The sequence below is a fragment of the Channa argus genome, chromosome 2 (assembly GCF_033026475.1).
Source record: "Channa argus isolate prfri chromosome 2, Channa argus male v1.0, whole genome shotgun sequence".
NCBI lineage: Eukaryota > Metazoa > Chordata > Actinopteri > Anabantiformes > Channidae > Channa > Channa argus.
This window is the reverse complement of record NC_090198.1, coordinates 23,656,471-23,684,322: the sequence shown is the minus strand read 5'-3', so window position 1 is coordinate 23,684,322 and position 27,852 is coordinate 23,656,471. Positions and strand designations below refer to the sequence as shown.

General features: G+C 37.0%; 2 protein-coding genes across 4 annotated transcripts in view; both read left to right on the top strand.

The window, feature by feature from the left end:
* Nucleotides 1-8: 8 nt before the first annotated feature.
* Nucleotides 9-20,029, top strand: ap1g1 (adaptor related protein complex 1 subunit gamma 1). Of its 2 annotated transcripts, none has more exons than XM_067485473.1 (23): nucleotides 9-140; nucleotides 4,727-4,930; nucleotides 5,071-5,195; nucleotides 6,675-6,816; nucleotides 7,081-7,177; nucleotides 8,255-8,331; nucleotides 9,990-10,085; nucleotides 10,263-10,343; nucleotides 11,620-11,718; nucleotides 11,794-11,849; nucleotides 11,945-12,058; nucleotides 12,167-12,307; nucleotides 12,607-12,661; nucleotides 12,809-12,931; nucleotides 13,072-13,161; nucleotides 13,255-13,379; nucleotides 13,475-13,579; nucleotides 13,698-13,839; nucleotides 14,208-14,334; nucleotides 15,179-15,283; nucleotides 15,429-15,589; nucleotides 15,681-15,779; nucleotides 15,903-20,029. In XM_067485473.1, exons 2-23 carry the CDS (start codon nucleotides 4,730-4,732, stop codon nucleotides 15,996-15,998), a joined length of 2,457 nt encoding a protein of 818 aa, XP_067341574.1. In that variant the 5' UTR covers nucleotides 9-140; nucleotides 4,727-4,729; the 3' UTR covers nucleotides 15,999-20,029. The 2 variants fall into 2 exon arrangements, with proteins under 2 accessions (XP_067341574.1, XP_067341563.1); XM_067485462.1 differs by having other exon boundaries at nucleotides 10-140; nucleotides 15,897-20,029.
* Nucleotides 20,030-21,829: 1,800 nt separating this feature from the next.
* The window catches only part of phlpp2 (PH domain and leucine rich repeat protein phosphatase 2), a 37,168-nt gene continuing 31,145 nt past the window's right edge, over nucleotides 21,830-27,852 (top strand). The window contains exons 1-2 of one of the 2 annotated variants that reach the window (XM_067485421.1): nucleotides 21,830-22,201; nucleotides 24,806-25,086. In XM_067485421.1, the coding sequence (XP_067341522.1) occupies nucleotides 21,989-22,201; nucleotides 24,806-25,086 (494 nt within the window). In that variant the 5' untranslated portion in view covers nucleotides 21,830-21,988. Of the gene's footprint in view, nucleotides 22,202-24,802; nucleotides 25,087-27,852 lie in introns of both variants that reach the window. The other variant, XM_067485413.1, reaches the window with a different exon arrangement.

The window sequence follows — 27,852 nt, the reverse complement described above, 5'->3', positions numbered from 1 at the left end:
CTCTGGGAGATGTCAATGTAATCCTCCGCCTGCGGTAGATGTGCTGAGGCTGGAGTAGCCACCATTTTGCATGTCTAGTGTGTTCCTCCCTCCATTGCTAATAGAGACGATTCCAGTCATTCCTGGCATCACTACGGCTAGTAAGTGTATTGGGAGAATTCTGTTTCGGCATAATTGTGTGGAAATGTGTTTACATGTGAAAAATGTTCAGCGGTCTGTTTGTGTCTACGTTGACAGCATTCACCGTGGCGCTGCATAGGAAGTCGCAGCCCTCAGTGCACCGGGGTTGTGCCTGTCAGCAGCTACGTTGGCTAGCATGGTTAGCCTAGCTAACTACCTGCTGTGCTAGGGATGTGAACCTTTAGTAGCCGCTTTTGTGGTTGTCCACATGACACATTCATCGTGACAACCTTTAATAACAGAATTGCGTTTTATATTGTTAGATTTCCAGGGAGCCAATATGGGTATGTTACCACATGCCTTGTAATCTAGACCGTATTCGTAGTAAGAAATGCAGAAACAAATGAGTTGTCAGGTAGTTAAGCTAACGCCACAAAGGACTCGCTAGCTTGATAATCCAAATGCCTGAGAAGGCCCAAACTGCAATATGTCCTGATCCATCGGCAGTCAGATTCAAGTGTCATGTCAGCCTGCAATGTCGTCTCCTATTTGTTCAACAATATTGTCTCGTGTTGTTGGTGTAAACCGTCATTTGACAAAATCTTATCAGCCAAGGTGAATCCACTGGTGTAACGTTAGCGTCATTCAAATACGTTGCACCTTCTCTGAAAATACTGGAGTGTAAGATGGTTAATGTTAGCTGACTTAAACTAGGCGTAGTATACTTACCTAAGTAACACTAACATTTGAAGTTTGGCTCACAGCTTGGTAAAAGTATCAGACTTTCACGACACTTGACAAATGTGAACGTTTCAGCTGTTGTTCACCGTTGCATTTCAATAACGTACCCGGGGAGATAACGGCAGGTCCCTTTTATGTTCACTCGTTTTGTTATAACTAGTTTCTACTTGAACTACGGCTTCTACCTGAACTACGACTTGGTGTCGAGAAGATGACAGCAATAATATACACACCTTTTTAATTGTGTGTTTTATCTTAGGAATAGAAGTTTTTATTAGTCAGACGCATTAATATTGAGGACGTCAGCTGTAAGTAGGAAGTGAGCAAATTAACTTGACATACAGTTGGTTTAATTCATAAACATCTGTTTGTCACCTTTAGGTGTTTGTAGAAAATGTAGGAAGTTCTATTGCAAAATAATAACTAGCACTTGGATGCTAATCACACTATTAGAAATGCAGCTTGTGAGTTGTCGATGATGAACTTTTGCTGATGTTCCAGGCTTCATCAGAATGCAAAGTTGTGCTTTTCTAAATAATTAAAGTCTGTCAACACAATGACTCGTTATACTTAGTGGTATAATTTGTACTTAAGCGGGTACATCAAGTTAAGTGTTATTTTACTGTGGTGTTGCCAGTTATTTATGCAGTTTGTATCAAGGTTCTTAAAAACATTTAATTGTCTCTATCAGAAGAAATCTTTGCAGTATTTGATACGCCTTCATTTCACAACTTTTTGACTTTGCATTTCAGTGTCAGTTTGCCAGCTAACCAGTCATAGGTGGTGACTCTGAGAAAGGGCACTAAATGTTAGCATTAGTAGTTGCTTCTCAGCATTGTTGGCTGCTTTTCCTGCTAGCTAGTATGCAACCCAGCTGTACCTAATGGATAAGTAATTGTACTGGTTAATTGGGGCGGCAACATGTTGGTTGGAAATCTAGATAGATATAGGGGCAATTGTGGCTTAGGAGGTAAAGCTTGATGTTTCTAGTCTGTCTCGAGCTCAACAGGTTGACCGCTCCCCATAGTAAAAGGGAGGAGTGGCATGCCTTTTGCTTGTAGCTGATTGTAAGGCTTTGAAAGCTAATCCAGGCTGACCCTCCAAATCTCACGAGGAGAAAGGCTTGTCATGAACAATTCAGCGTATTCAAAGTTTACCTATATAGAAAATGCATGTTAATGAGTCAGTAATCAATAAATATCACTTAAGTTATTGTAATTAACCTGGCTGTTGTGAGCATAACTGACTTTGCACAATTCCGGGTTAATTATTGGTGATGGTTTGGATTTTAAAATGCTATATTGATCCCAGTGGAGAGCTGCTGACTTGTCCAAGGACACATCAACCCAAGAGGAACCACTGACACTATAGTTTGTGAATGCTTGCTATTTACACCTTTTGTCTTTGTCACACTTAGACAGGTGTCCCTGCTATTGTGAATTGTTTTTGTCCAACACAATCTGTACGAGATTTAGTGATTTATCTGTGTGGTGAAAATTTAAGTCTGTAATACTTTTAAAGTGCTGTCTTTTAAGCTAAAAAAAAACTGCTCCATTTCTCAGTAAAATGGTGATAAAACGTACAGACAATTACAGACATGAATATTATGTTGTTTGTATTGCAGAAGAATGTACTATTGTATGTATGCAAAGAATAAGGTACTATAATTGAATCCGCTTTTTAGCAGAGGCAGGGTTTACATTCTTTAATGTGTCCACATTTGACTCTAATCAAAGTAAGGTAATTTTATGAAACCTATTTCTAGGTCAATTTAGTACAGTACATTTAAATGGTGTTACAACAGACAGTAGATCTCTGGCTTTAATAAAGTGAAGTCTGGCTTGATCACTGTCTCATTCCTCTTTAAACAAAGTAAATACTTAGGGTTTGACAAACCATCACCTTAATTATTAAAAGAAACTAATTTCATCTATATTAGGATTATTATTTCTCTCAATAAACTGTAATATTTTCAGAAAGGTTTGTTTGCTCTTGCCAGTGGTTGGTAATGCGTTTTTCCAGTTAAATTATTACAGCCTCCACAGTTATTCAGGTCTAAAAAGATATGTTGGAGGCAACAAAGTATGTCAAAGACATAAGTCTATGTTCGAAGCTTCAGCCACCTTTAATCTACAAATGGTCAGGCAGTTTTCTAGGTCTGTATCATGCAGGGCCTTTCTGTCTCCCCTTTATCATGTAAGGTGGACTGGCAATTAGCCTGCTGAGGACCTAATATTATTTTCATAACTCTTAATGGCATGGGTGTGGAACAAAAGCAATTAAATTCCATATAGACAAAAATTTAAAATGTGTTTTCCTATATTGAAAATAGCCCCTCTGATGCTTAGGATGCCAGTAGTCCAGCCAGAGGAACAAATACTCAACTACAAAATAAAGGAAAAAAACTGTCTGCCTCTGAAATAACTAAGATTTCTCCTTAGTTGGATTAAGAAAGAAACAACTTTTGCAAGGTAGTCAGTACTAATAGAAGACCTTTTTTTTTTTTTTTTGTAAATGCAGCGTCATTCACGACACAAGTTGAGTTTCAGAGCATTGCCATCCATCAAATAACAGAATATTTTGCAGATCCAAATGCTTAGTGTTTTTGCCTACTTTTACTTTAGCATGAGTAGTTGGATCAAGAAAATAGATTTGCTCACAAGTAATTACCATAATGTCTTTTGTTGTAGCAGCTTAATCATCTTCATCCGACACTCAGATAAAACATTTCAATTAGAAGGGGGACAAAATCTTAATAACTTTCATGTTTCAAATTTGTTTGAGTTTAAATTGAGTAGTTGGATTGCATAGAAATGTGTGGTTTTTATTTAACTGAAGAGTTTTTACATTCACAGGTGGTAGTTACAACTTTTTAATCTAAATTTCAGTGTCCAAAATGTCAAACTTACTTCAAATTAATGTATTTGGCTCAAACTAATTTAATTCTTTTCTTTGCTTATCAGAGAAATGAATTAATTTGCTGTTGCAGTTATCAGAGCATTTTTACCATTGTATAAACCTTATTGAAGAGACTGAACATGTTCATACAAAGTGGAAGAGATTTAGCGACAAATCCTAAAACCTATTAAATGTAACATCCTTCTGTTCTTTTAAAGCATTTGCAAATCTGTCAAGTACCATCTTGTTTTTGCTTAAACCTTAGTTTCTTGAGATATTGTTCTTAGCATTTGTTGGTTAAATATTGTTGCTTATTAAATAATGTGTCATTTTATACAAATAAACATGTCCTGCTTCAGTAAAAGGTGTTTTCATGTTAGATTCAGAGAGAAATTAATTTCTTTCGAGTATTTCTACCAAATAAGGGGACAGCCTTTTTTTCTAAGAAATTTGTTTTGTGGGTGTTAGCACAGGTAAATACAAGATAATTTACACTCACAACTAAACATGTACTTATAAATATTTAAAAGCCTTCCTGCAGCTTAAAGCTTGTGTGCCCTCAGAAGCTTCTTTACAACAGTATATAATTGCACCTGCCATTCTCCTTTGCCTCTGTACATTTAATACTGTTAAAAATATCATTTTTGCATTGAATAGGCATCTATTTGACTCCCACATTCAAATCTGTTTCATACATCATTGGCTAATTGTGTTTCAGGACATTGTCTTTTCATTACAAAGGAAAACAAAAAAAAAAAAGAGTCTTTTACCTTTCACTTTATCTTTCACTTATTTTATCTAGTTTCAGTTGCTAACATGTACACCTGGATAACATGGACTGACAAGGCTTGATAAATAGAGAGCAGTTCCTTCCCAACAATATATTTTAGTATGTAGTTAAACCAATGTTGACTTCTCTTTTGTAGCCAATGGGTGCTAACCTTTTCCTTTTCATCATATTTTACAGAGAATGCCAGCTCCGATCAGACTGCGGGAGCTGATCCGGACTATCCGGACAGCACGGACCCAGGCAGAGGAGCGTGAGATGATCCAGAAAGAGTGTGCTGCTATTCGGTCATCATTCAGAGAAGAGGACAATACATACCGTTGCAGAAATGTGGCAAAGCTTCTTTATATGCACATGTTGGGCTACCCAGCACACTTTGGGCAGGCATGTATGATTTTGCAGGGAGACACAATACATAGAGCTTTTTTGGCTACTACTTGTATATTATTAATACAAAGTTCACACTCCTAGATTGTTTTTCGATCATATTACTTACATATTTATAAATTTTATTTTTTTTATAGCTGGAGTGCCTAAAACTGATTGCATCCCAGAAGTTCACTGACAAACGAATAGGTTATTTAGGAGCTATGCTGCTGTTGGATGAGAGGCAGGATGTCCACCTACTGATGACAAATTGCATTAAAAAGTAAGTGGAGGCAAAATCTGTTGTTAATACATTTAATATTCTGCTTTCTGCTGCACAGGCACAATGAGTTGTTCCCAATGAAAAATTTAATTCATGAGCTGCATTTCAAGTACATGTTGTTGGGTTATATTCAGTTATACACTGGAGATCAAAATTAAAGTAACCAAGGCACTTCAACAAAAACCCTTTTATTTATTGGAAAACACAATGCTCCAAATTAGAGAACAACAATGACTGTAGCACAGAGAAAGCTTACAACTAGGTTTTCTGAAATTTACAACAACCAGCAATTAGTAGGACGTGTACAGTTTGTTCCACTCTATTTCCAGTCTTTTCCACAGTTCGGTGACTGTAGTGGGTTTCTTGGCCATAACTTTGTCACCAAGGTTTTTCCAGAGGTTTTCAATTTCAATTTAGATTAGGACTCTGGGCTGGTCGTTTCATTATTTCAATGTTTTCAGTTTTTACGTGTTTTGCTGTATGACAGGAGACATTGTCCTTTTTGAAAATTGCTGGCTGATTGGGTGATGCACACAGGGAAGGAACTGCATGTTGTCAAAGATGGTTCAGATAAACATTTGCATTTACTCTGCCATGTAGCTGTATAAGAGGCCCAACTTCTACTGCAGAAAACATTCCCCAAACTGACACTTCTTCTCCACCTTTTATTGACACACTTTGGGTTCAGTCTTTCCCCAGTGTGACACTGAACATAATGTTTCCCATCAGACCCAAATAAAGTAAACTCACTTTCCTCACTAAAGCGAATTTTGGACCAGTTATCCTCTGTCCAAACAACATGCTCCTCAGCAAAGGTTAGTCTAGATTTTTGATAGTTTCAGCTACTGAGAGGTTTGAGCACTGCAGAGTGGGCTTTCAGTCCAAATGGCTCGTTGTCTTTCATGGACAACCAGCCTTTTAGGGGACTTGAAAGCATTTGTGACGTTGTGTAGATGCAATATTCTAGAAATCACAAATTTGGATCGATCAACTTCTCTTGCTGTGGCTGATAGTTATCCCTTTGGCATTCATCTGGACAACCTGCTGCTAGAGGGTTTCATTCATTCATTCCGTTCATTTTAGAATGGCTCACCATCTTGCCAAGTCAGTGAAAACTTGAATTATAGGCTGACAGTTAAATGGGGTTTGTCAGACAATTAAGGAAATTTGCACCAGTATCCAGATTAAAACCGTTAACTAAGAGGTATCTGAAAGTGTTCTCCAATTCTGATCAGTGTTTCTTTTATTTTTTAAATATCTCATTTAAGTTCTTCACACTCTGCTTCAGAATACATGTATCTATGCTTAAAATAATGCTCTTTTGTTCCTGTTTGGATAATTTCAAATAGGACTAAGCAGTGACCTTAACATTTAGGAAATTGTAGGATTTTGATCTTCAGTGTAAATTACATTTGTTTCTTGTGTGTATACTTGCAGTATATGCTTTCATATGATTATTTAACTCTTCTCCCACCTCAGTGACTTGAATCACAGCACACAGTACGTCCAGGGCCTGGCCTTGTGTACTTTGGGCTGTATGGGTTCGTCAGAAATGTGTCGTGACCTGGCAGGGGAGGTAGAGAAGCTGCTCAAAACATCCAACTCCTACTTAAGGAAAAAAGTAAGCCTCAATATTAGGGAAGAATATCAGCACTGCTCTCCCATCAGATAAAAAACAACTGTGTTGACTGCAGATCTACACTTTTACTAAGCTTGTGATTTTAAGAATGCAGCCCTGTCATATTTATACAAATACTTAAAAGAGAATGAGTTTGCAAGCATATGTACTGAACAATTACACTAAGAAAGTGGAGGGTTTTTTTTTATTTTTTAAAGTTGGACCTTCTCTTTATTTATTGTCTTATGTCTAAATGTGTGTTGACAGGCTGCATTGTGTGCAGTTCATGTCATCAGGAAAGTGCCGGAACTCATGGAAATGTTCCTTCCAGCCACAAAAAACCTGCTGAGCGAGAAGAACCATGGTAAGTGTAAACATTTTGTCAGGATGCAGAAGTTAGTTAGTATATAGGGATCTGTGTTTGTACTGCACAAAGCTTTCGTCCTATTTTTCTGCTGCTTTCAGAACAGATGGGCAGCTCCTTGCCTTTTTTGTGGTGTCGTTTAGAGAGGAGTGTGGAATTAATGAGTCTGTCATATACTCTGGGGCTTGAGCCCCTTCCACTTTTTTTTATTTTTTTTTGGGTGACATTGACATGGGGTGGCAATGCAGAACACAGCAGTAAATGCTTAAAATAAGGCAAACTGAAAACGTATTTATTGGCGCGTTTTACAGATAATTGTCTGTGCTGCAGGAACACTACTGCATAATCAAACTCTTTTATATGTAAATAAACACTTGGTAACACATTTCTATAAAATGTCAAAGTTTTTGGAAAAATAATAATTGATAGAGGGTGTCCGTCCCTTGAATTTGAATTGGGATTTGGGTCCATGGTAGAGGAGCTTGATAGATGGGGGCTCTGCTTCCCATTTAAATAATCATTCAACATCAAGCAGTCCTGCATTCTGGGATCAAAATGGTGTAATTGGATGATATGGTACAACAAGCTCTTTCAAATATGAGCTTAACCATTAAGGGCTTTGTATAAGAGCTGTATGTGTATATGAGTTTTCAGGCTTCTACCATTCAATTCAGTTCACTGGGAAATGAGTAGCTTGTGTCATAATTTTACACCTTTATGTTGATGTCACCTGAGGCCCTCATCATTTAATCATAGGGGCCTCTGTGCAATTCACCTGCCTGGATACTGATACAAAGAACCCCTCAATGCCTGTTTACCTATTGTCTATCCTGAAAACTTGCCCATGTTTGCTGCAACACAACATTTATTAAGAGCATACAGTATCAGTTGCCATACTATCTTTTGTCAGAGATCTCTCTGCTGTGTTTTATTGCTTTCTTTTAACAGTGCATGTTTTAGATTTGAATGCACTTTAAAAAAGTGGGCAATGAAGAGACCTAAAATAGTCAAACTATTGCCAGCCTTTTATTTCAAAGCAAATGAGTTTTTTTGTTTGGTTTTTTTGTATTTCCCCAGGTGTTCTCCATACATCTGTTGTCCTCCTCACCGAGATGTGTGAAAGAAGTCCTGACATGCTGGCCCACTTCAGAAAGGTACAAATTGATCTTCTCACCCAAATTTCTTCTTAAGCTCACACCACATTTCATTCTCCCTCTGCGTACGTGTTTCTTTTTAATAGAGATAAGCTAGTCAAATATTTTAAGCTTTTTGAGGTTTGGATTGCGCTACAGGTTTCCTCTACATTGAAAGTATGTCTTAATCCTTTATCTCCTACCGCTGTCTTTTCCACTTGTATTTCAACTGCTGCTGTACCTCTCCTCTAGGTTTAAAAATGTTGTGCCAGAAGCACCAGTCCTCATGTTCATAATCTTAACATTATTTTGAGCTCTCTGAAAGTGAATGATTTCCAGTTCCCCTCCCTAACATCTACCTCATATTTTTTCTGTCATTTGTCTTTGTTACAATTCCTGCATTGTGTTAGAATGAAAAGGTAAGCGTACATTCTGATCTCATAGCTGGTGCATGCTGTCAATAGTAATCACTCCTCACAGTCACTCCAGATGTAACCGAATTGTGTTGATTAATTACATGTTGTGTTTAATTTCTAATTTCGGTTTCTTTAATTTGTACAGTGATCATTACTTGTGTTTTGACTATGATAAAAGAGTTGCTCCATTTGTCAGATACATTTCTCACAATTGTTTTGAGTGTCATTATTTGCCTAATATGCAGCTTACCTGATCACTGTCAATTTTAAAGCAGTTGGGTGGGTGTGCTTTCACTTGTTTGCCACAGATGTTACCAGGAACGGATAATTTTCACTGTGTCACTGAAAGAGGGTGGCTTTTTTGTTGTTGTCAGTTATTGTCCAAGGCCTGTAAAATTATGTAGAGACTGTGGATAGAAGATATTCTGTCTTGACCAATAGTTTGGCTAAAACAGAGAAGTATAAAAGAATTAGTTTGAATTAGTTTCAAGATTTTTTTATTTTTTTTATTTTGGGTTGCTTTTTGTTAGCACACATGCAGTAGATGAGAAGATTGATATCAATTTTATCCTAGTGCAACCTGTATAGTGATTTGATGTAGAATGTGTTCCGTCTAGTGTGACAGAAATCTGGAGGTGGGGCTGAAAATTAGCATTAAACATTATCATTAAAAAATGAAGTCATTCTAACAAAACCAAATTGATTTTAATTAACATACTCGTATTGAGTGACCTTTTCCTCTATGGCCTGTGAAGACACACAACACAAAAACAAAAATTCTTAGACATGTCTCTGTACTGAGTAGAAGAGATGAAAATGATACGCAGTCTTCTATTTTGATGCTCAATACAATACAACTGTTTCCCAAAATGTTAGTGTTTAGAACTCTAACATGTAAATTTAAAGCTGATGTCTTAATATTCATCTGTTTATTTAGTCATATTCAGAAGTAACACAAATATGTATCTGGATTTTATTTTTCTCCCATAGCTGCAGGTCTATGCTAATATGTTAGATCAAGGTTGTAATAATAAAACCCTAGAATATGACAATTTAATCACCTGAGCTTATCTCATAATACACTAACTCAATAAACACAATGACCCCTTTACTTTTGAGATGAGTTTGACTGCCAGTGAGAAATAGTAGCTTTAAAAAGTTGATGAAAGAGCAGTATTGCTGATATAAAGTCTTAAGAATTAAGTCATAACACAAATATTATGACACCTCTTCTTCTGTCTTCTGTTATTGGTCCTTTTGTAGCTTGTTCCACAGTTGGTGAGAATCCTGAAGAACCTAATCATGTCTGGATACTCTCCTGAACATGATGTGTCAGGCATAAGTGATCCATTCCTACAGGTAGATCTTATTTGTTGACGCTAATGCTCCGTACTACTGTATATGACCTTAAGCAGTCAAAATCAGACGACCCCTGTGTTTTATTTGAACAAAATTTTGAATATAATATAACATTTAAAGGTGGTAGAAAAAAGTGCCAAAACAATTGAAACTAGGCTGTTTTTCTCTTTCCCCTAGGTGCGGATATTGAGATTACTGCGAATTCTAGGCAAGAGTGATGATGACTCCAGTGAAGCAATGAACGACATTCTTGCACAGGTTAGAGACAGACAAAACATTTCATGTGGGTTTCACTTAGACCTGAGGGATATGGCCTTTAAATATTATTGCCATATTTTTGGGCCATGTTATGAAAACACGATATATAGTATCATGATATTATGGAATCGCCTCTAAAGCAATTCATAAATCCTTGATTTAACTCCGTGATGTGTAGTCTTATCCATTTGAAGATTCTAGTAATCCCTGCAACGTGCATTAAAACATTGTTTATATTCAAAAATGTTTTCTATTCAAACATTTTTAAACATGCATTTAAAAAGCGAAAACCACAACCAAGTTAAATTTAACAAAGCAACATATATCCAAACTAGGCCAGTATTAGCAGCTGTGGAATGAAATAGTTAATGTAATATGCTTACATACATAGTTATTAATGTTTATTCTTATTTTGAAATATAAGTTACTTTATGGCAGGTTCCAACCTTGAGTTGAATTTACATTATTATTTTTTGAAATGATAATTTCTGTTCCACCATTGAACCAAGACCACTGTTGTAGGGTGTAAATAAAACATTACCAAGTACATATTAGAAGAGCACTACTTTAATCAATTTACTGTTTCTTTTCAAAATGTCTTATATCTGCATACATTTGATTATTCAGAAGCCATTATTATTAGAGGTAAATGTGTATTAAAGGATAAAATAAAAATAGTGTTTCCAGCAGTGACACTGCATTATTGAATACATGGCAAGGGACCAACTACAATAATCACAGATCACTTGTTAAAATCGTCTGCTGTAGCAGCCAGAATTTCTACCCAATTTCTGTCTTCTCCTCTTTTCACTCACCCTCTAGAATACAAGAATGCCTTAGTTTTAAAAATCCCAAAGAGCATAGAGCTTCATTCCAACATCCGAAGTGGATACAGGTTAGGAGCTGTGGAGTTCTGTGAAAAGAACTATAAAACAGCAGCATAACAACCTAAATAGTTCAAACAGGGCTTTGTAAAATGACTAGTAGTGTAAAAAGGTAGTTATGGTTACTGTAGCGTTAGGATTCTTTGGGAATATTGATGAACCACGTCAAAAGCAGAAACACTGCCAGGTGTTTTCTCCTGTTCCCTGTCAAACCCACTCTGATGCAAAAGCAAGTTTCAGGCTACAGCTTAAAAAAAACAAAACAATATAATAATTTAAAACATCTCACAGAGAACAAGTTCTTGTATAATTCCAGACATCGAACCCTACTTTCATGTAAACACATTTTGCATTTTGTGTTACTCTGACAGACTGACTGTGTATATTTACAGGTTGCAACAAATACAGAGACGAGTAAAAATGTAGGCAATGCAATCCTCTATGAGACTGTACTGACAATAATGGACATCAAGTCTGAAAGTGGACTGAGGGTGAGTTCATTTTAATTTCAAGGATAACTTGGTATTTTAATTTTTTTTTTTTAACTAAATGCTATTATCTTACAGGTTTTGGCCATAAACATACTAGGTCGGTTCCTTCTGAACAATGATAAAAACATAAGGTAATTGGTTCTAATACAATACTACTTTGCAAATATTTAATGATTCAAAATGCTCTGATTTTCGTTACAATTTTTAAATCAATTGATTATTCCAGATATGTGGCATTGACATCCCTACTAAAGACGGTACAGACAGACCACAATGCAGTGCAGAGGCATCGGAGCACCATTGTTGATTGCTTGAAAGATTTGGATGTGTCTATTAAGAGGTGGATTACAGTGCTTACACTGCACAAATGATTGTAGCAGCAGTTTTACAGTTCTTAGTATTAAGCCTTGTTGTTTCTGACCTTCATCTATTTTTCATTGCTGTGTAGACGTGCAATGGAACTGAGCTTTGCCCTGGTAAACGGCAACAACATTCGAGGCATGATGAAAGAACTACTCTACTTCCTGGATTCATGTGACCCAGAATTTAAAGCAGACTGTGCATCGGGAGTCTTTTTAGCAGCAGAAAAGTATGGCACTGATGGCTAGATTTCACTACACATTTCAGCTCTATTCAGCTGCTTGTAAAGAATTAAAACCACCAACACGATATACTGCGATTTGCAAGCTAAAATGAGTTTGTGCTATTACAGTGGACAGGATGGCCGATGTTGAAATGCTGTATGATGATAAAATGAGTGATCCATCGTCTGACACACTATGCTGATATCATTTATTTTCTGACAGCATTTGTCTCGTGGTTGCATAAAGCTTTACATTTTCATGATCTTTCTACTGGGCTTTACTGAAACTATTCTTTGTGTTACAGGTATGCCCCTTCGAAAAGATGGCACATAGATACCATTATGAGAGTGCTGACAACAGTACGTGTATTGCCAATATTTACTATTGACTGACGATTTGATAGTATTACCTAGATTACAATAAATGGTCTCATTATTTGTTGTAGAAAATGTAAACTAAATATTCAAGGTTCATTTGCAGTTTAATATTTCTTCTTGTCCTCACAGGCAGGGAGTTATGTGCGAGATGATTCTGTTCCCAACCTCATCCAGCTTATTACCAACAGTGTAGAGATGCATGCCTACACAGTACAGAGACTTTACAAAGCACTGCTGGATGACATATCACAGGTCAGAGCAGCTCTAGTTTTGGTCATGATCGGACTTGAGACATTTCTATCTATGCAGGATCAAATGTTTTGTTATGTAATTCATTCTTTGTGTTTCACACTATGTTAGGTGTTATGACTTTGTTTTTCTGTGATCTGTAGCAACCTCTAGTTCAAGTGGCATCCTGGTGCATAGGGGAGTATGGAGACCTATTGGTATCTGGACAATGTGAGGAGGAGGAGCCCATCCAGGTACACCTGTAAAAAATCTCACACACATTAAAAACAGACTTGAACTTTGAGAGGACTAGGTCATTAGATGTTTTATTTATTTATTGAATTAAGGTGACTGAGGATGAAGTTCTGGATGTGCTAGAAGGGCTCCTAGTGTCCAACCTGTCCACACCTGTGACCCGGGGTTATGCTCTTACTGCCATTATGAAGCTGTCTACTCGCTTCAGCAGTGTTAAGTGAGTAATGGCTTTTGGTAGCAAGATCATAAAATTGCCAAGATCCTAAATTAGCCATAACTAGTGCTTTTTTTGCCCCTTTTGTTACGTTTTAGCCGAATCAAGAAGGTGGTTTCTATATATGGCAGTAGCATTGATGTGGAACTTCAGCAGCGAGCTGTGGAGTACAATGCGCTTTTCAAGAAATATGACCACATGAGGTAAAACGGCATCACTTTGTACCGGAAATTTTGGTCACACCCGTTATAATCACGTAACAGTTGGTATATTTGGGAACATCTTCCGGTACTTGAGTGTTTGCATGTTTTTTGACAACAGACCAGCTCTCCTAGAGCGAATGCCAATTATGGAGAAAACGGCTACTAATGGCCCAACAGAAATTGTGCAGACAAATGGAGAGACAGAGCCCTCTGCTGTGGAACCAAAACATCTACCACCTGTCACCCAGCCAACCAGTCAGGTGGGGCAACATTAATTACTTTATTATGAACAAATTAAGAAACATACTATCCTTCATTTCCATACCATAAGACATAATTAACAGTTATTAGAACAGCTGTGATACCAATTCCTTTATACTACCATATCAGCACTCATTGAATGCCTCATGTCCAATCAAAATGCTTGGTTGAAACTAACTTGGTTTTAAAAAAGTTTTTCTTGAGTATTGTAATTCATAGTATCGGTTTTTTTTTTTTTTATTCTAATTGCCAAGTCTGATGGTGATTTTATTTATTTATTTATTTTTTAATAGTATTATTGTTTTAAAATAAAGTGTGCATAAATATTGCCGGTATTTTATCATGTTTACTTGTGCTTATTCTCCAGGCTAATGATTTATTAGATTTGCTGGGTGGAAATGATGTGGTGCCAGTAATCCAGACTACAATGCCCACGAAACCCGCCTCAGCTGGGGGAGAGCTACTCGATCTGCTGGGTGACCTCTCGCTAAGTGGTAGGATGCGTTGTTTAAAGTTCTCTAGTACCCCTTTTTACATTTACATTTTACATTTCGTAATTTGGCACACCCTATATCTAAAGCCATTTACAAGTGAGGTACAAGGTGAGCAAAAATCTAAGTAAAGAAAAAATCCCAACAAAGTGCTATCAGAAGTGTTTCCATTTCATGAGATGCCAGTGCAAGAAAGAGCAGAAAGAAAAGATGAGAGTTTTAGGCCAGACAAGGACCTGCTAAAGCCACCTGCATGAATTTGATCTACAAATTGTATCCGCACTTCTATTGAGCAGTTTTGTGCTTCTGTCACTCAAGGTTGTAAGAGTTTTACATTTCAGGATTTGTGTTAGATTCAATCTTATTTGCTATGTAGATCAGTGGTTTCATTTGTTTATTGTTAAGGCTGAATAAAAATGTAAACGGATGCACACTCTAAGTTGTACTTTGCATTTTCAGTACCATCAAGGTATTCTTTTGAATTTTGGAACAAGTGTAGTGGTTAAATTCTTTGAAAGACTGAGTGCCACATAATGGGTTTACATACCAGTGTTAATTGACACACTTTTGTGTTTTCTTGCTTGTCGTATGCTGTCTATCGGTTTCACAATTTGAAATGGTCCTGTCCTCATACTAATAAGTGTAATGCTTTGGGACAGCTCACAGTCTCGACTGTTTTTCGGCAACCACTATTTGTTTTGTTGTAATGTTATTTTCCCTTCAGGCAGGTTTTAGATTATTGTAAGTTTTCTAATGACAGGGGATGTGTAGAAATAGTTAATTGTGACTTGTGTCATGGTATGTCCCTATCCTTTTAAAGCCTGGTATGTGACTTTTCCCTTCCCAGGTGGTCCAGCCCCTACTCCTGCTCCCTCTGTACCCACTTCCCAACCCTCTTTCCTATTGGATGGCCTCTCCTCACAACCTTTGTTTAATGACATTGCAGCTGTAGGTGAGTGTCTCTGTTGCTCCAATTGATCCTCTGCTGCTATGTATTTTTGTGGTACCTTTCTTATGTGTTAAAACTCTTTAATTAAATTCAAATTGCTGTATTTCTAAATGTTTTAATGGTTTGTTTCTCTGAAATCTCTATACAGGGATTCCTCCTATGACAGCATACAACAAGAATGGTCTGAAAATAGACTTCACATTTGAGAGAGCAAACCCTAATCCAAACATCGCGGTCATCACAATCCATGCTTCCAACTCCACAGAGGCAGATATGACAGACTTTGTTTTTCAGGCTGCAGTACCAAAGGTAAGCAGGCAAAGTCTAACACTGATATTGAGAGTCTAAATGTGTCTAAATTGTTTTGGTTTTAAAATATCACCCATGGTCCATTTTTCAGACATTCCAGCTGCAGCTTCTCTCCCCTAGCAGTAATGTTGTCCCAGCACTCAACCAGGGAACTGTCACACAGGTCATCAGAGTTCTTAACCCACAGAAGGTGAGTTTGTTCATTATGTTCTTCTGTCTTTCTTTCTTTTGGTCTTGACAACTGTGCAGTCACTCTTGATTTACAATAATTTCTTTTATACATATGATTATCCTCACAACATTTCAGCAACAGCTACGAATGAGGATCAAGCTGACGTACACCCACAAAGGCTCGCCTGTCCAAGATCTGGCTGAGGTTAATAACTTCCCCCCTCAGTCCTGGCAGTGATGAGCTGCTTCGGATGCTCCTAAAAGCCCTAGCAAGGGAACTATGAAAACGATTTTTCTTTCACCTCCCTCCTTTCTTCCAACGGATCCCTCTTTGTGACGTCACTGCAGACCGCTGCCCTTGAGTTGCATGGGAAACAGCAGAGCTTCTAACACAGGAGAAAAATGCAGATGTTACGAAGACCCTGTCTATGATTGACATCACCAGAATAATTGGGAAAACTTATCAATCAGTGAACTTTCTTCTTTCTTAATTGATTTCTTTGCTTAGTGGTTGTATTTTCCACACATGCCCTTTGCACAGCACTGTTACCACCTGCAAAAGCACACACATTCATTGTGGCACACTTTTCCTCTCAAGTCATTGTAGAGATAAAGTGTTGCCCAGAACAAGCACTGCAGTAACCCTTATTTTATTTAATTTATAATTAAGCTACAGTTGCAACATTGGATATTTATGACTGGCTTTCCATTCAGAATTTTCCCATTAACCTTCAGTCCAATGATGGCAGCAGAGGGTTGAAAGGTCTATTTAATGCGGTCATAAACATCTTGGATAACCCTCTGCGTCATTGAAGATATAAGTTGTCAGAGTTGTATTCGTTTTGAATTACATTAATTTGCTTAAAGCATGTTTGAGCATTTCTCAGATCATAATCACACATCTCAGAGGTTATATTCTGGTTCTGGTAGTAGATCACTTAATCCTATGTCTGTATAGGAGGTAGTGTACATATGCTTTGTCTCAGTCACGAGCATAAACCGATCCAAGATGCCCAGTTTAATAATGTTTAGAAAACATGCTTATATATTCCCACCATCTCTTTGGAATTCATCTCATCTATACCTTTTAATTCTAGATTTGTATAATAAATTCAACTGCTAATTGCTTTACATAGTGTGCATATAATCATGGCCTGAAATTTATCTAAAGAAAAGTTGATTGCATTTGTGTTGGTGATCTGCATTTAAACTTTTCCTGCATCTGTGTCCTCACAGTCTTGCTTGCAGTTTAGATACATTTCATATGTTTATCCTAGTTGGTCACCATGCACATACATGTAAATGAGGCCTGTTATGAATGTAGTTACATGCACTGAATGCTTTTTCTCCTCAATTCTTTTTTCATTGCGGTCTTTTTTTTTCTTTTTTTTTTTTTAAAGGGGATGCTCATCATATGGCGTGTTTGTGTGAAACTGTTTTATTTCTGCAGTAATTTCACTTATTTATGCCTGATATCAAAGTGATGTGCCTTTCTGACTTAGCAAGATAAAAGCCCCCTGAACTATTGAGTTCTGTATGAGCTTTGTTTGTAAGCCTGCTTGTGTGCTATGTGTTCTCAGTCTGAAGGAAATGGTCCTGATGGATTTGAATTGGTATATCACTTTTAATAGGTTTTACTTTTTCACTTATTGTACGAGTTAATAATTATTTACCCACTACTGGCCTACCGTCTGTGTCCACAGAAATGTCTGTTATTCATAAATTATAGCTATGTGATCCTGATTGTTTCTTTCCCTATACTGTGAGACACATTTTCCATCAAAATGTCTGTTGGGTCCTAAAAAGGCAAATCTGAACAAATATGGCAGCTAACAGGTGTAAACTTTTCTTAGGCTGGCATCAAGGTTTAAAGTGTTTTTAACAGTGGTTAAGTAAATGCTCTACTGAAATAAAATGTCTTAAGATTTCTCCCATCAACAAATACTGAAGTGCGAGTTTGGATAACTTGGTGAGGTACTAGGAGCAGTTGTTCTGTGGCGTCTGACTGTGACTTATTCAAATCAGAAATCTGACCATGCTGTTGGGGACAGTAACCTTAATACCTCACAATGTTTTCTGTTTCAGTTAACTTTCAGTGGCAATAGATTGACAGCTTTGTGTAGTCATGAATTGCAATCAAGGGGATTATCTGCATGAGAGAAACTAATGGTAGTTTGTACAAGTCATTACTTAACAAGCTTAGCAGCCCTGCAGTGCTGTGTTGAGATCCTCAGATGTTCAATCAGGCTGTATACTTCTTTTCACTATGCTTAACTATCCTCTGACTTCTGTGACCAAATCAGAAAAACTATTAGCTTTTGAAATATTTTTGATCTATTATATGTGTATATGGAGATTTTTTCCATTTAACTTTTTTTTTTCTGTTGTTGACAAATGCTATATTGGCTTTTTTTTCTGTACATATTGAGGGCTTTTACTATCTTGTCTCTTGAACTAACTTTCATCATTTTTTAGATACCATTTTCTAAAAATTCCAAATATTCACAATGTAAATTGTCTGAATAGATCTAGTCAACATCAGACTTCCCTGTATCATCACTCATTTAGTGTAAGACATGATCTGCTGCCTGTACATTGTATATAGTTGTAAAACAAACACAAGCTGATCAGATAACCCACGTGAAGACTTAAACGATTAGCTAGGAAGTATAATTGTATGCATATCTGTACAAAGAATCATAAGAGGATGCAACTGAGCTGCATTTGATTTATTGTTCTTCATACTTCAGTCATGGTTGGATGTGTCCTCTTTACTTTGCTGATAGTTGGTGAGTCAGTAGGCTACTTGGTGGGGGTCCTTTGGCTGTTGAAAAGGTGGTTACGTTTGTTTTTAGAGATGTCTGAATGTTGTGTACTACTGAGAAACCCAATCACAGTGCTGCACAGTGGCAGAAGTGGCACTTTGCTTTATCTGCTTCCCTGCCCTCTCAAATTCCTCATGTATCCATGTCCTTCTTTGAAGAGGACACTTCTTGCCAAGATGCAACTCTCCCCTCTGGCCTTATGACTGCTATGGTGTTCTGCATTCTTGTCAATAACGTCTATTAAACTCTTCAACTTCAAAATGATTGGTGAAATGATACCCCTTGCTTTTGGCATGTTTCCTCTTATGGTTTTCTTGGTTACCTTGTAGCAACTTCTAAATAGCATTATGTCTTACATAAGAAGGGCCACCACTTAATTCTACCAATTTTAAATGAAATGGAGTTCATCCTATGACAAGAGCCAACAGAGGTTTTTTGCAGATGCAAAAAAATACAGGTCTGTGTTTTGCCTTCCTTTCGTCACTTTTGTCCCCTCTTGCCGTTATTATTTGCTGCTGCATGGCACAACTTTTGGCTTTTCTCTGTGTCTGATATGAAATGTGGGGCTGCAGCACATCATATTAGATTGTTCTGAACCCTCACTTCTTAAAATTGATCTTTACATAACAGTAAATTGTGATATTTATATTATAGAGAAAGACAATGGATCAATTATTTTTCTTTTAGGATATTTTTTTTTAACTTAGTTTGAGTTCTTTATCAGCCCTTAAACAAACATAGGATAGGTCTGTGCTACAACAACCACAAGAGGGAGGTGTGCAAAATGGAAGCCCGAGAGGATGGGAAAGGAAATTGCATACATCTATTCCTATATGTTTTTGTCAGTGTCGTTTGTATTGTCTTTTTCCACCAGTATGTACCCTTGTTAATCACATCTTTTCAGTTCTGTTAATAATACTGTAATTTATGCAGTTTTAGATGGAAATGAACCCAACATAAGTGCTTTGGATACTGTAACCTGATAGGAAGGAACGAAATGGAAACAAAAAACCATCAGCAGTGTGATCTGCGTTTGAAGTTTGTGTGTGTGTGTGTGTTTGTTTGAGAGAGTGAGTGAGAATGAGACAGGAAATATTCATGCTTGAAAGATTGTGATGGTGTATGACATGTCTTTTATTTTGATAGGACATGTGTTTTGGCTGCAATTTCAACTTTCAGCTTCTGAGCTGCATGTGAAATCCAGTGTAAATAATGTCATTTCTACTCTTTTTGAAATGCAAGAAAAGTTCAAATTATAAAATCTGTCACACCACCTTCATGAGTCAGCACTAACATACATTAGTAAACTGTTCAGACAATGCTCAGAATACTGTAACGGTTTTAAGAAGGTGTTGAAAGTGCACATTTTTTATTTGTTGGGCTAAATTCAGTGTGTAATGGGCTTGGAAGAGCATTCAGAGAATTTCTACCATGCTCACTTTCCCTGTTGAATCAAAAAAAATGCATCCATTGTATTTTAACAACAAAATCAGTTTATACCCCCCCAGACCTGGCCTGACTGTAAAACAATATAGCATCTCCTTTGTCAGGGACGGTGAAGGCATAAGGTTCACTTTTTTCCAGTCAAGTTTGTCCTGTTGAACTGTAAGAATACAGTTCAATGGCTCCAAGGTGAGTGTGACTGTCAGACTGAAAGTGTGAAATGATGATGATGATAAAAGATGAGAAGTTGTAAACTATTAAATGGGATATTTTCAATTTATGCTGTGTATTATTGTCTTTGGGTTGGAGAAAATGATCAAGCAAATAAAATGTCAAATAAAAATCTAGTTGAACTATGTTGTGCTGGGAATATTTGGACTTTTTGTTGTGGATTGGAAATGTTGAAACATGGCAATGAAATATAAATTTGTCAGCTGTCTGCTTTTACAATTACATCAAATTCATGTATCTTTTACATTTTTAGGTTTAATGGGTCATTGGCAACAATGCTGCAAATTGCAGAACAGGATTGCACAATGATTTTTGTGTGTGTGGTGAGTTAGCCTTGATATCTTATGTATTATTTTTAGCAATGCTTTCTCAGTTGATTTTTACAGAAAATTAACATACTGCTATATTCTATTACAATGACTGTTTTATGATTGGGTAGTTCTAGCTGTACCGATTTCTATTATTTTGTTTGTATTCTGGGCTTAATGAACACATGTATACATCTTCATAAGCAGTTGTGATACTGTAATTAATCATAAAATAAAAAATGCCGTACTTACCTTAGTATATTAAAAATGTTAATTGAGCCATTAGCACGTGGCTCTTTTAATCAGCATGTAATGAAACGGTGTAAAGAACCATAAGAATCAAACATTTATCACCTTATTGTGGGAACGTGGAACATATCTTGTCCTGTGAAAAGTTGAATTTAATCCTTTATGTAATAAACTCAGTGAGGTTTGTATCGGTACGGAGATTGTCCACGTTTGCTGCTCATGTTGCCAAGATCGGACACTTGAAACAACTACACAGACGACAGAACAGAGCCACCAATAATGTGATTATTAGCACACGGGGTTTTCTCCAAATGTCAAATGTGAAACGGGCACTTTTCGTTTGTGCGCTAAAGCAGAATCCGTCAATGTTTTTTTTTTTTTTATAAGTTAATACCACCTGGAGTCTTGTGGTCAGGCAACTTGGGACTCTATTATAAACTCCCCCAAACACTCCAAGTAAGTTGTTGATCATTTAACTACACAAATGAATTTAAGTTATGCATAATACTAACTGACCTATTAAAGGTGACGGGATATTTCCTCTACAAGACGGATAAGAGCAGGTGTGTCACCCGAAAGGAATTTTCAAGTGGATTAAGGAAAGAGCACAAACGTTAGCGTTAGAATGAGCTCAAGTTAATGGAGGTTGCTCCAGCTAACTTCAGGTAACAGGTCCGTGCTACGTTAACGCTAGTCAATGTCGATTTCCCAATTAACTTCAAGTTAACGTCATTTAATTGAATTTCAAGTGTTATCAAGTATATAATTTGTATAAGAATATAATATATAATGGCTTTTTGTTACTCGTTGAGCCATTTGAAATGCTTTATCTGGTATTTATCTGTCCGTAACGTTAGCTAACACCAGCCCATATGAAGTAACTGTTGTACAAATAAATACTATTTAAATATGTTTTTGCTTTAGGATTATTATGCCAAGCGCCTCCCTTCAGAAAAGGGTAGTGGCTGTTGAATATGAAATATTCAGAACCCGCCCATGTAATGTTTATTGATCAGCTCTCCAGCAGGCCCCTCTGACAGTAGTCAGATGGAGTCTGGATATGGCGTCGCTGCACCGACACAGGGTGAGCTTTCACCTCTCCGTGGGAATTTGCCAGTCACGTACCGGGACGGCACTTCTTGGTTTTTGTAGCGGTTGATAGGGGATCATCCATGGCGATGGAGGATGGGGATATCAGTACAGTGACTGTTGCAAATAATACCCAAACGGGCATCCAGAAAGGAGGTGATGTCGGAGATAACGGAGCTTGCATAGACAGGCAGCCGGACACGGTGGTCCACCGAGCCGGGCTGAATCCGACTGCAGGTCGCGGCAGCCGCAGTGGTCCGGGAGCTCATGCTGCAACCGGGATCCGAGTGCTAAAGGCAAGTCAAAACGAAATGATTTATTGCCTCACGATGATTCAAACGGGACAAAGTGCTCTACAAATTGCTTTATATTGTGTTGCATGTCAGTTTACATTGCAATCTGTGATGGGCAAAGTGCGTGAGAATGAAAATCCTTGTTATGTAACAGCTGTGATATCAGGTGATTGATGCTGTAGTTGATGATTGATCGGTATGATTGCCTTTCACTGAGGAATGTACCAGAGACAATTAACAAGCACAAGACACACACACACTCACAGTAAAGAGCTTTACAGAAAGGCCCAGTGCTCAACAGTTTTTCTGTGACATTCTGGGGAAAGACACATGCTATGTAACGACATTTTAGTCCCTAAGGTAGCAACTCCCAAGGGAGCAACACACATATGTGTTTGTTCATTTTCATTTGTATGCGTGGCTCAGTTTTTTGAGAAAGTCACATCAAAATCTCAATACATAGTAGCTCACGGTGTTGATTAGTGCACAGTACTGTAAATCAAATGCAGTGGGTTTTTTTCAGACTTTATTAAGGCTGTCAATATATCAAAGATTGATCATAAATGTCTATGTCTGCTTACAGATTTAGCCTGTTAAACTGTCTGCCATAATCCAATCAGTGTGAACAGATACAGTGCAGTAGAATTATTCATGTCTTTTACCGTTCACATAAAATATCCAAGCTACCTTTTGTAATAATCAGTAAGAAATTGACTGAATCCGTGACTTTGCTAAAATATTAGATGCTACTGACAGTTACATACCATATAGACATGGAGTTGGTAAGAGGCCTTTATATTTATGAGCCAGGTCAGCTATCATTCATTGGGAAGTATGTCTTATTTTTATCATGAGATGGAAAATATACAGTATACATCTACTTCTTCCTGAGTGAACATACATGTAGTTCTTCATATTTAGCTACACACATCCAGACCTGGGAGTTGCCCAGTACATTTCTATTTGAGTGGGTCTACTAATGGAGAAATTCCAAAGCAGGAAGCAGTGGTTCAGTTCTTTACTCAGCAGAAAGTGTAGACAGATCATTTTGACGGTGGCTGCGCAGCTTTTTCTGCAGGTATGGGAATTAAGCTTACCTCTTTAATCTCTGGAGTTGTAACATGTTTATGTCGTAAAAGTATAATGTTGATCTTTAGCATTCTAGTAGTTCTAGTAGTGTTACATAATGATCTTAAATCAAAGTTCAATTATGCAACACTGAGGACTAAAATTATTTTAAGGTACTCAAAATATTTCACATACAGAAAAGATCGTCTTCAAATACTGCATCTGGTAATAAGTGACACCAGAAACAGAAAGTAAATGGATTTTTTTGATATTCGGCAAACTAAATAAAAAAACTGGTCATAATGATAATCCTTATTATTTCCACCTATAACTTCAAAGGAGAGGTTTTCATGCAGTCAATGTGAAGTTATGTGTGAATACACGTGTCCTCATTGTATATTGGTGTGTTTGTTTTTGTCTGTCTGTAAACTGAAAAGTCTCAGTCTTTGCCTCGGGCTTAGAATAGTAAATAGATACAATGCTGTTACTACTGGATCAAATGACATACTGTAATGCATTACTTGTACCTGTAAATGCTAATCTTTCTCAAGCGATTGATGTTACTGACATTTTATTATTGTAGCATGACATTAATCATTATTAGTGTCAAGTTGAAGCAGTCTACCATTGCATAATTTTCAGGATAAACATTAGGCTACTGCACATCCGCTAACAACACCACAAGAGATTAGGGAAACCGCAAACAGTAACAATGTGATTCATTGAGGATGATGAGGTCCATCCTCAGTGGAGAGAGGTACGGAGTAAAAGAAAAATGTTAAAGATGGTTCTCAATTTTAAATGTACAGCTAAGTCTATAGAGGAAAGCAATTGCAAATGCCTTCGGAAAGGAATTACTTGTTACGTACTTGCCAATTACTGAACATTGATTATAAAACATCGATTACTGGATCCTTCTATCCAAATTTAACAACATAGCACTGCACCAATTTCCAGCTGTGTCACTTTTCCTTAATTATACAGCACATATCTTTTTCTTATTTTACGAATGGAGAAGTGTGCAAGCAACTCCGCTGTTGCACTCTATTGGACCCTCTCAGATGATACTAGGAAATGTTGTTTCACTCCTCTAAACACACACTACAAGCATTTGATGGCTGCTTCATTAAATGCAAGTAAACAAAAACTGCTCCACTCAACCAGAATGAGATCTTTATTGTGCCTCATGTGTCTGGGATAGTTGTTGAAAAGTTTTATGTTTCTATAAAGGAAATGCTCCAGTTCCTTTTGTTCCCCAAAGGTGTCTTTTGGACAGTTGTATTGTTTCAACATGTTTTATGTTTCTACAACTGCAATTTTAGTAACATTTGTGTTGCAATATTGATAGTTCTATAACAAGCTAAGATGCTGTGTTAAATTATGCACACAGCTGTTACACAGCCATATACAACCCTGATGTATATGGCTGTTGTGCAGATGCGAAGCACAAAGAATATGAAAAGGGCTATTTAAATAAAACTGACTTGACTTCACTTAATATTGATCACTGTGTTATAATGACTATTTCTGTGGCAGCAGCGCAACATGAAGCGGAATGGAAGTCGTGGCTGTGTGACAAGAAAGACCAGATTTGGATCACGAGAGCGGGACTGGCTAAAAGGGGATACCCAGCGGGGCTGTGTGTGTCTGTATGGGGCGACAGTGGATCCCCAGCTACCTGCCTCAGGAACACAGGCCTCCTCTACCCCCCAGACAGATCTACAGTTGGTTCTCTGCTCTACAAGTACCACAGTGGAGGACCTGTGTGCTCAGAGGGATGGACAGGGACTCTATGTTCAGCTGCATGGAGACCTAATCAGGTAAATATACAATACATTAAGTCATCAAATTAAAGTTACACTTTATAATTCTCAGCAAATGTGTTATCTGTATTTGAGCAATTCTGAAAAATTGGAATCTGTGCCCTTTTAGCAGCACAGTGATGTTATATCTAATTAGGCCTGTCCTGTCATTGCTCTTCAGAGTAGAGAGCTGTTGAAATATTTTGTGCTGAGATGTGACAGTAGTACAGTACAAAGTATGTGTACTTCATTACTGTTCGTAAAAATAATTCAGATATCCATTTTTCTAACAACTTTGACTCACTGTGCAGCTGTTATCTACTTGCAGGAGCAGTCGACATTGACTAGCAGCTATGTACAATGTGTTAACCTTGACAGCCCAGCTGTATTTTAATGCTAGCTATTTTCACTAGGGACAGTTCTAGGGAGTGTACAGGGGGGTTTGTGAAAGCCTGCTGGTGGCGTGGTCTCCTCAAAGAGTGAGTTGATCATAATATTTAAAGTTCTGTTGCTGGCACTTAAAATTGGTTTGATTGGAGCAAATTGTTTTCAGTGTGTTTTTTATGTTATTAGACGTACTCTCTGAATTATATTAATATGACATGATCTAGAAATTTGTGTTCTACTTTCATGTATTTATCAGAGCCTGTGTTGTTTTATTTTTACTTGAGTAAATACTTTGTATCAGTACTTCTACTTTTACCAGAGTTTTTAATTTTTTACAAGGTATCAGGACTTCGGCTTGAGTAAAGATTGTGTGTACTTTTGCCAACTCACCTTCTAGGTTTGAACCAAAAACACTGTTCACTAGGTTCAGTTTGGAAAAAGAAGCTAACTCTGTGATCACATTAATAGTAATTTCATTATCCAACATTTAGAGGAAGATTTAGTTATTTATTCAACATTATTCCTGGAACTTACTTCTTCTTTTTAATAATAGCACAAAATATATCGGCTGAAACAACATTATATGTATATCTGCATTCATGTTACTAAATGTTGAACAACCTTCCCTTTTCATTAACGTCGGTGTGCTGCTGCATTTTTCATAGTTTGTTTCAGCTGTTGCTTTGTGTCCTTGTGTAATGTTAATTCTGTTACTGGTGTTAATAATGTTAATACTGTTGGATGACAGGGACAGAACTTGTGAGATGCTGTAATAGTTTGGGTCAAATTAAGTTGAGTGCTAATTTCCCACTCTTCTACCTCCGTTTACTAAATTCACCATAACTCATGAAACAATACTAATGTGGCTCTGTGCTACAAAGGATGTGTGCACCCTGTTTTGTCTTATTATTGCATCTTAGAACAACTTTCTGAAGAAAATATTTATGGAGTTGCTTCACATTTTGCCGAACATTAAGCACTGATCAATGCTAATTCCGGTTAAGACTGAAGTGAAAGTCGACAAACACACAGACACAGTATTTAAACCTCTTCCCTCTGAAAGAGCAAACTCTGCTGCAGTTCAAAGAAGCTGCCTGAAGATCTGCCATCTGCTATTTACTGACATCTGTAAAAACAAAAAGTCTGCATTAAATAAGTCACCTTATTGTTTTAAGGAGGATGCATTTTCCTTTTGTGTTAAAATTGTATTTTTAAATTCATAATGTCTCAGTGTAGGCTCCATTTAGTTCAGATGTAATAAAAGGGTGGAATAACACCACTGCTTGTATTTATTTTATTAGAGTAAGGCCCCTTAATCTCACTGACGTCATATTGATGTTTTAACCTGAAAAACATAATTGTGAATCAGGCCGTTCATCATTTGGATCAATTAACTTGTTCAATATAATTTGTAAAATCTGACTACAGATTATTAATGTGTCAGATATACATTTAATCAATATGTTATATTTTTCTGCTGTAATTTTATTCTCTAGTTTTATCATGATCAGTATTTATGCTTCACTATAATGCTGTAGTATTTTTGACCTCTCAGTCAGAAATACTACAGCACTACTACTCAGAAAACACTATAATCTAGTGAAGCACTAGATTATTTGTGTTTTGTGGAACATTGGACTTTGTGTGTGGTATGCTACATGACAAATCAAAGGCCAGCAAAAAAAGTTCTTTTGCTTTGAGCACTGGCCCTGAGGTCAATAAGGTAATCTAAAATAATGAAGGCATATACTGTAGGTTGCTCAATTTGGGACTTGAGACAGAGCAAATCTTAGAAAACAGGCGTAACAGACATATTTCAATTTAATATTAAAGACTTCACTTTTTAAAAAAAAGGTTTTGGTGAAATTATCAATCCATCAGACAGCACATTCAGTAACGACAATTGATGATTGCATTAATGCTCAATGCATAACAGGTTCCCTGCATATGTGAATAGGGTTGTTGAGATACCAAAATTTTGTTGTCACTAAAAATCCACAATTCTCAATACATATTTCAATACCACAACAATAAAATAAACCAATGTAATAAATGTATTTCAGCATTGACTTTTCTATTAGATTATTGTAACAAGGGTGGGTGAAGCCTTCAAGTAACAGAAATTACTGTACAATCCTCCTTCTCGTGCTGAAGCAGTGAAAAGCAACTTAAAAGATCTCAATGATAAGCTTTATTTTATTGCATTAGGAAAACCACAGAAGCTGCAGCACAAATGCATGAGCGTGCACTCATATATATGCTCACATACACATTGCTCGAGTGTATATGTTGACAGGCTGAACAGTAATTTCAATAGCCTATTAGCTAATATTTGAAGCAGCACTCAGCTCACATTATGAACTAAGACTTTGTTAACCTAAACAAGCTAATATTAGC

Coding starts and splice junctions, on each gene's coding strand:
- ap1g1 (XM_067485462.1), top strand. CDS start 4,730: ATGCCAGCTCCGATCAGACTGCGGGAGCTGATCCGGACTATCCGGACA. Junction 11,719..11,793: donor AGTCTGAAAGTGGACTGAGG/GTGAGTTCATTT, acceptor ATTATCTTACAG/GTTTTGGCCATAAACATACT. Junction 12,662..12,808: donor TTATGAGAGTGCTGACAACA/GTACGTGTATTG, acceptor TTGTCCTCACAG/GCAGGGAGTTATGTGCGAGA.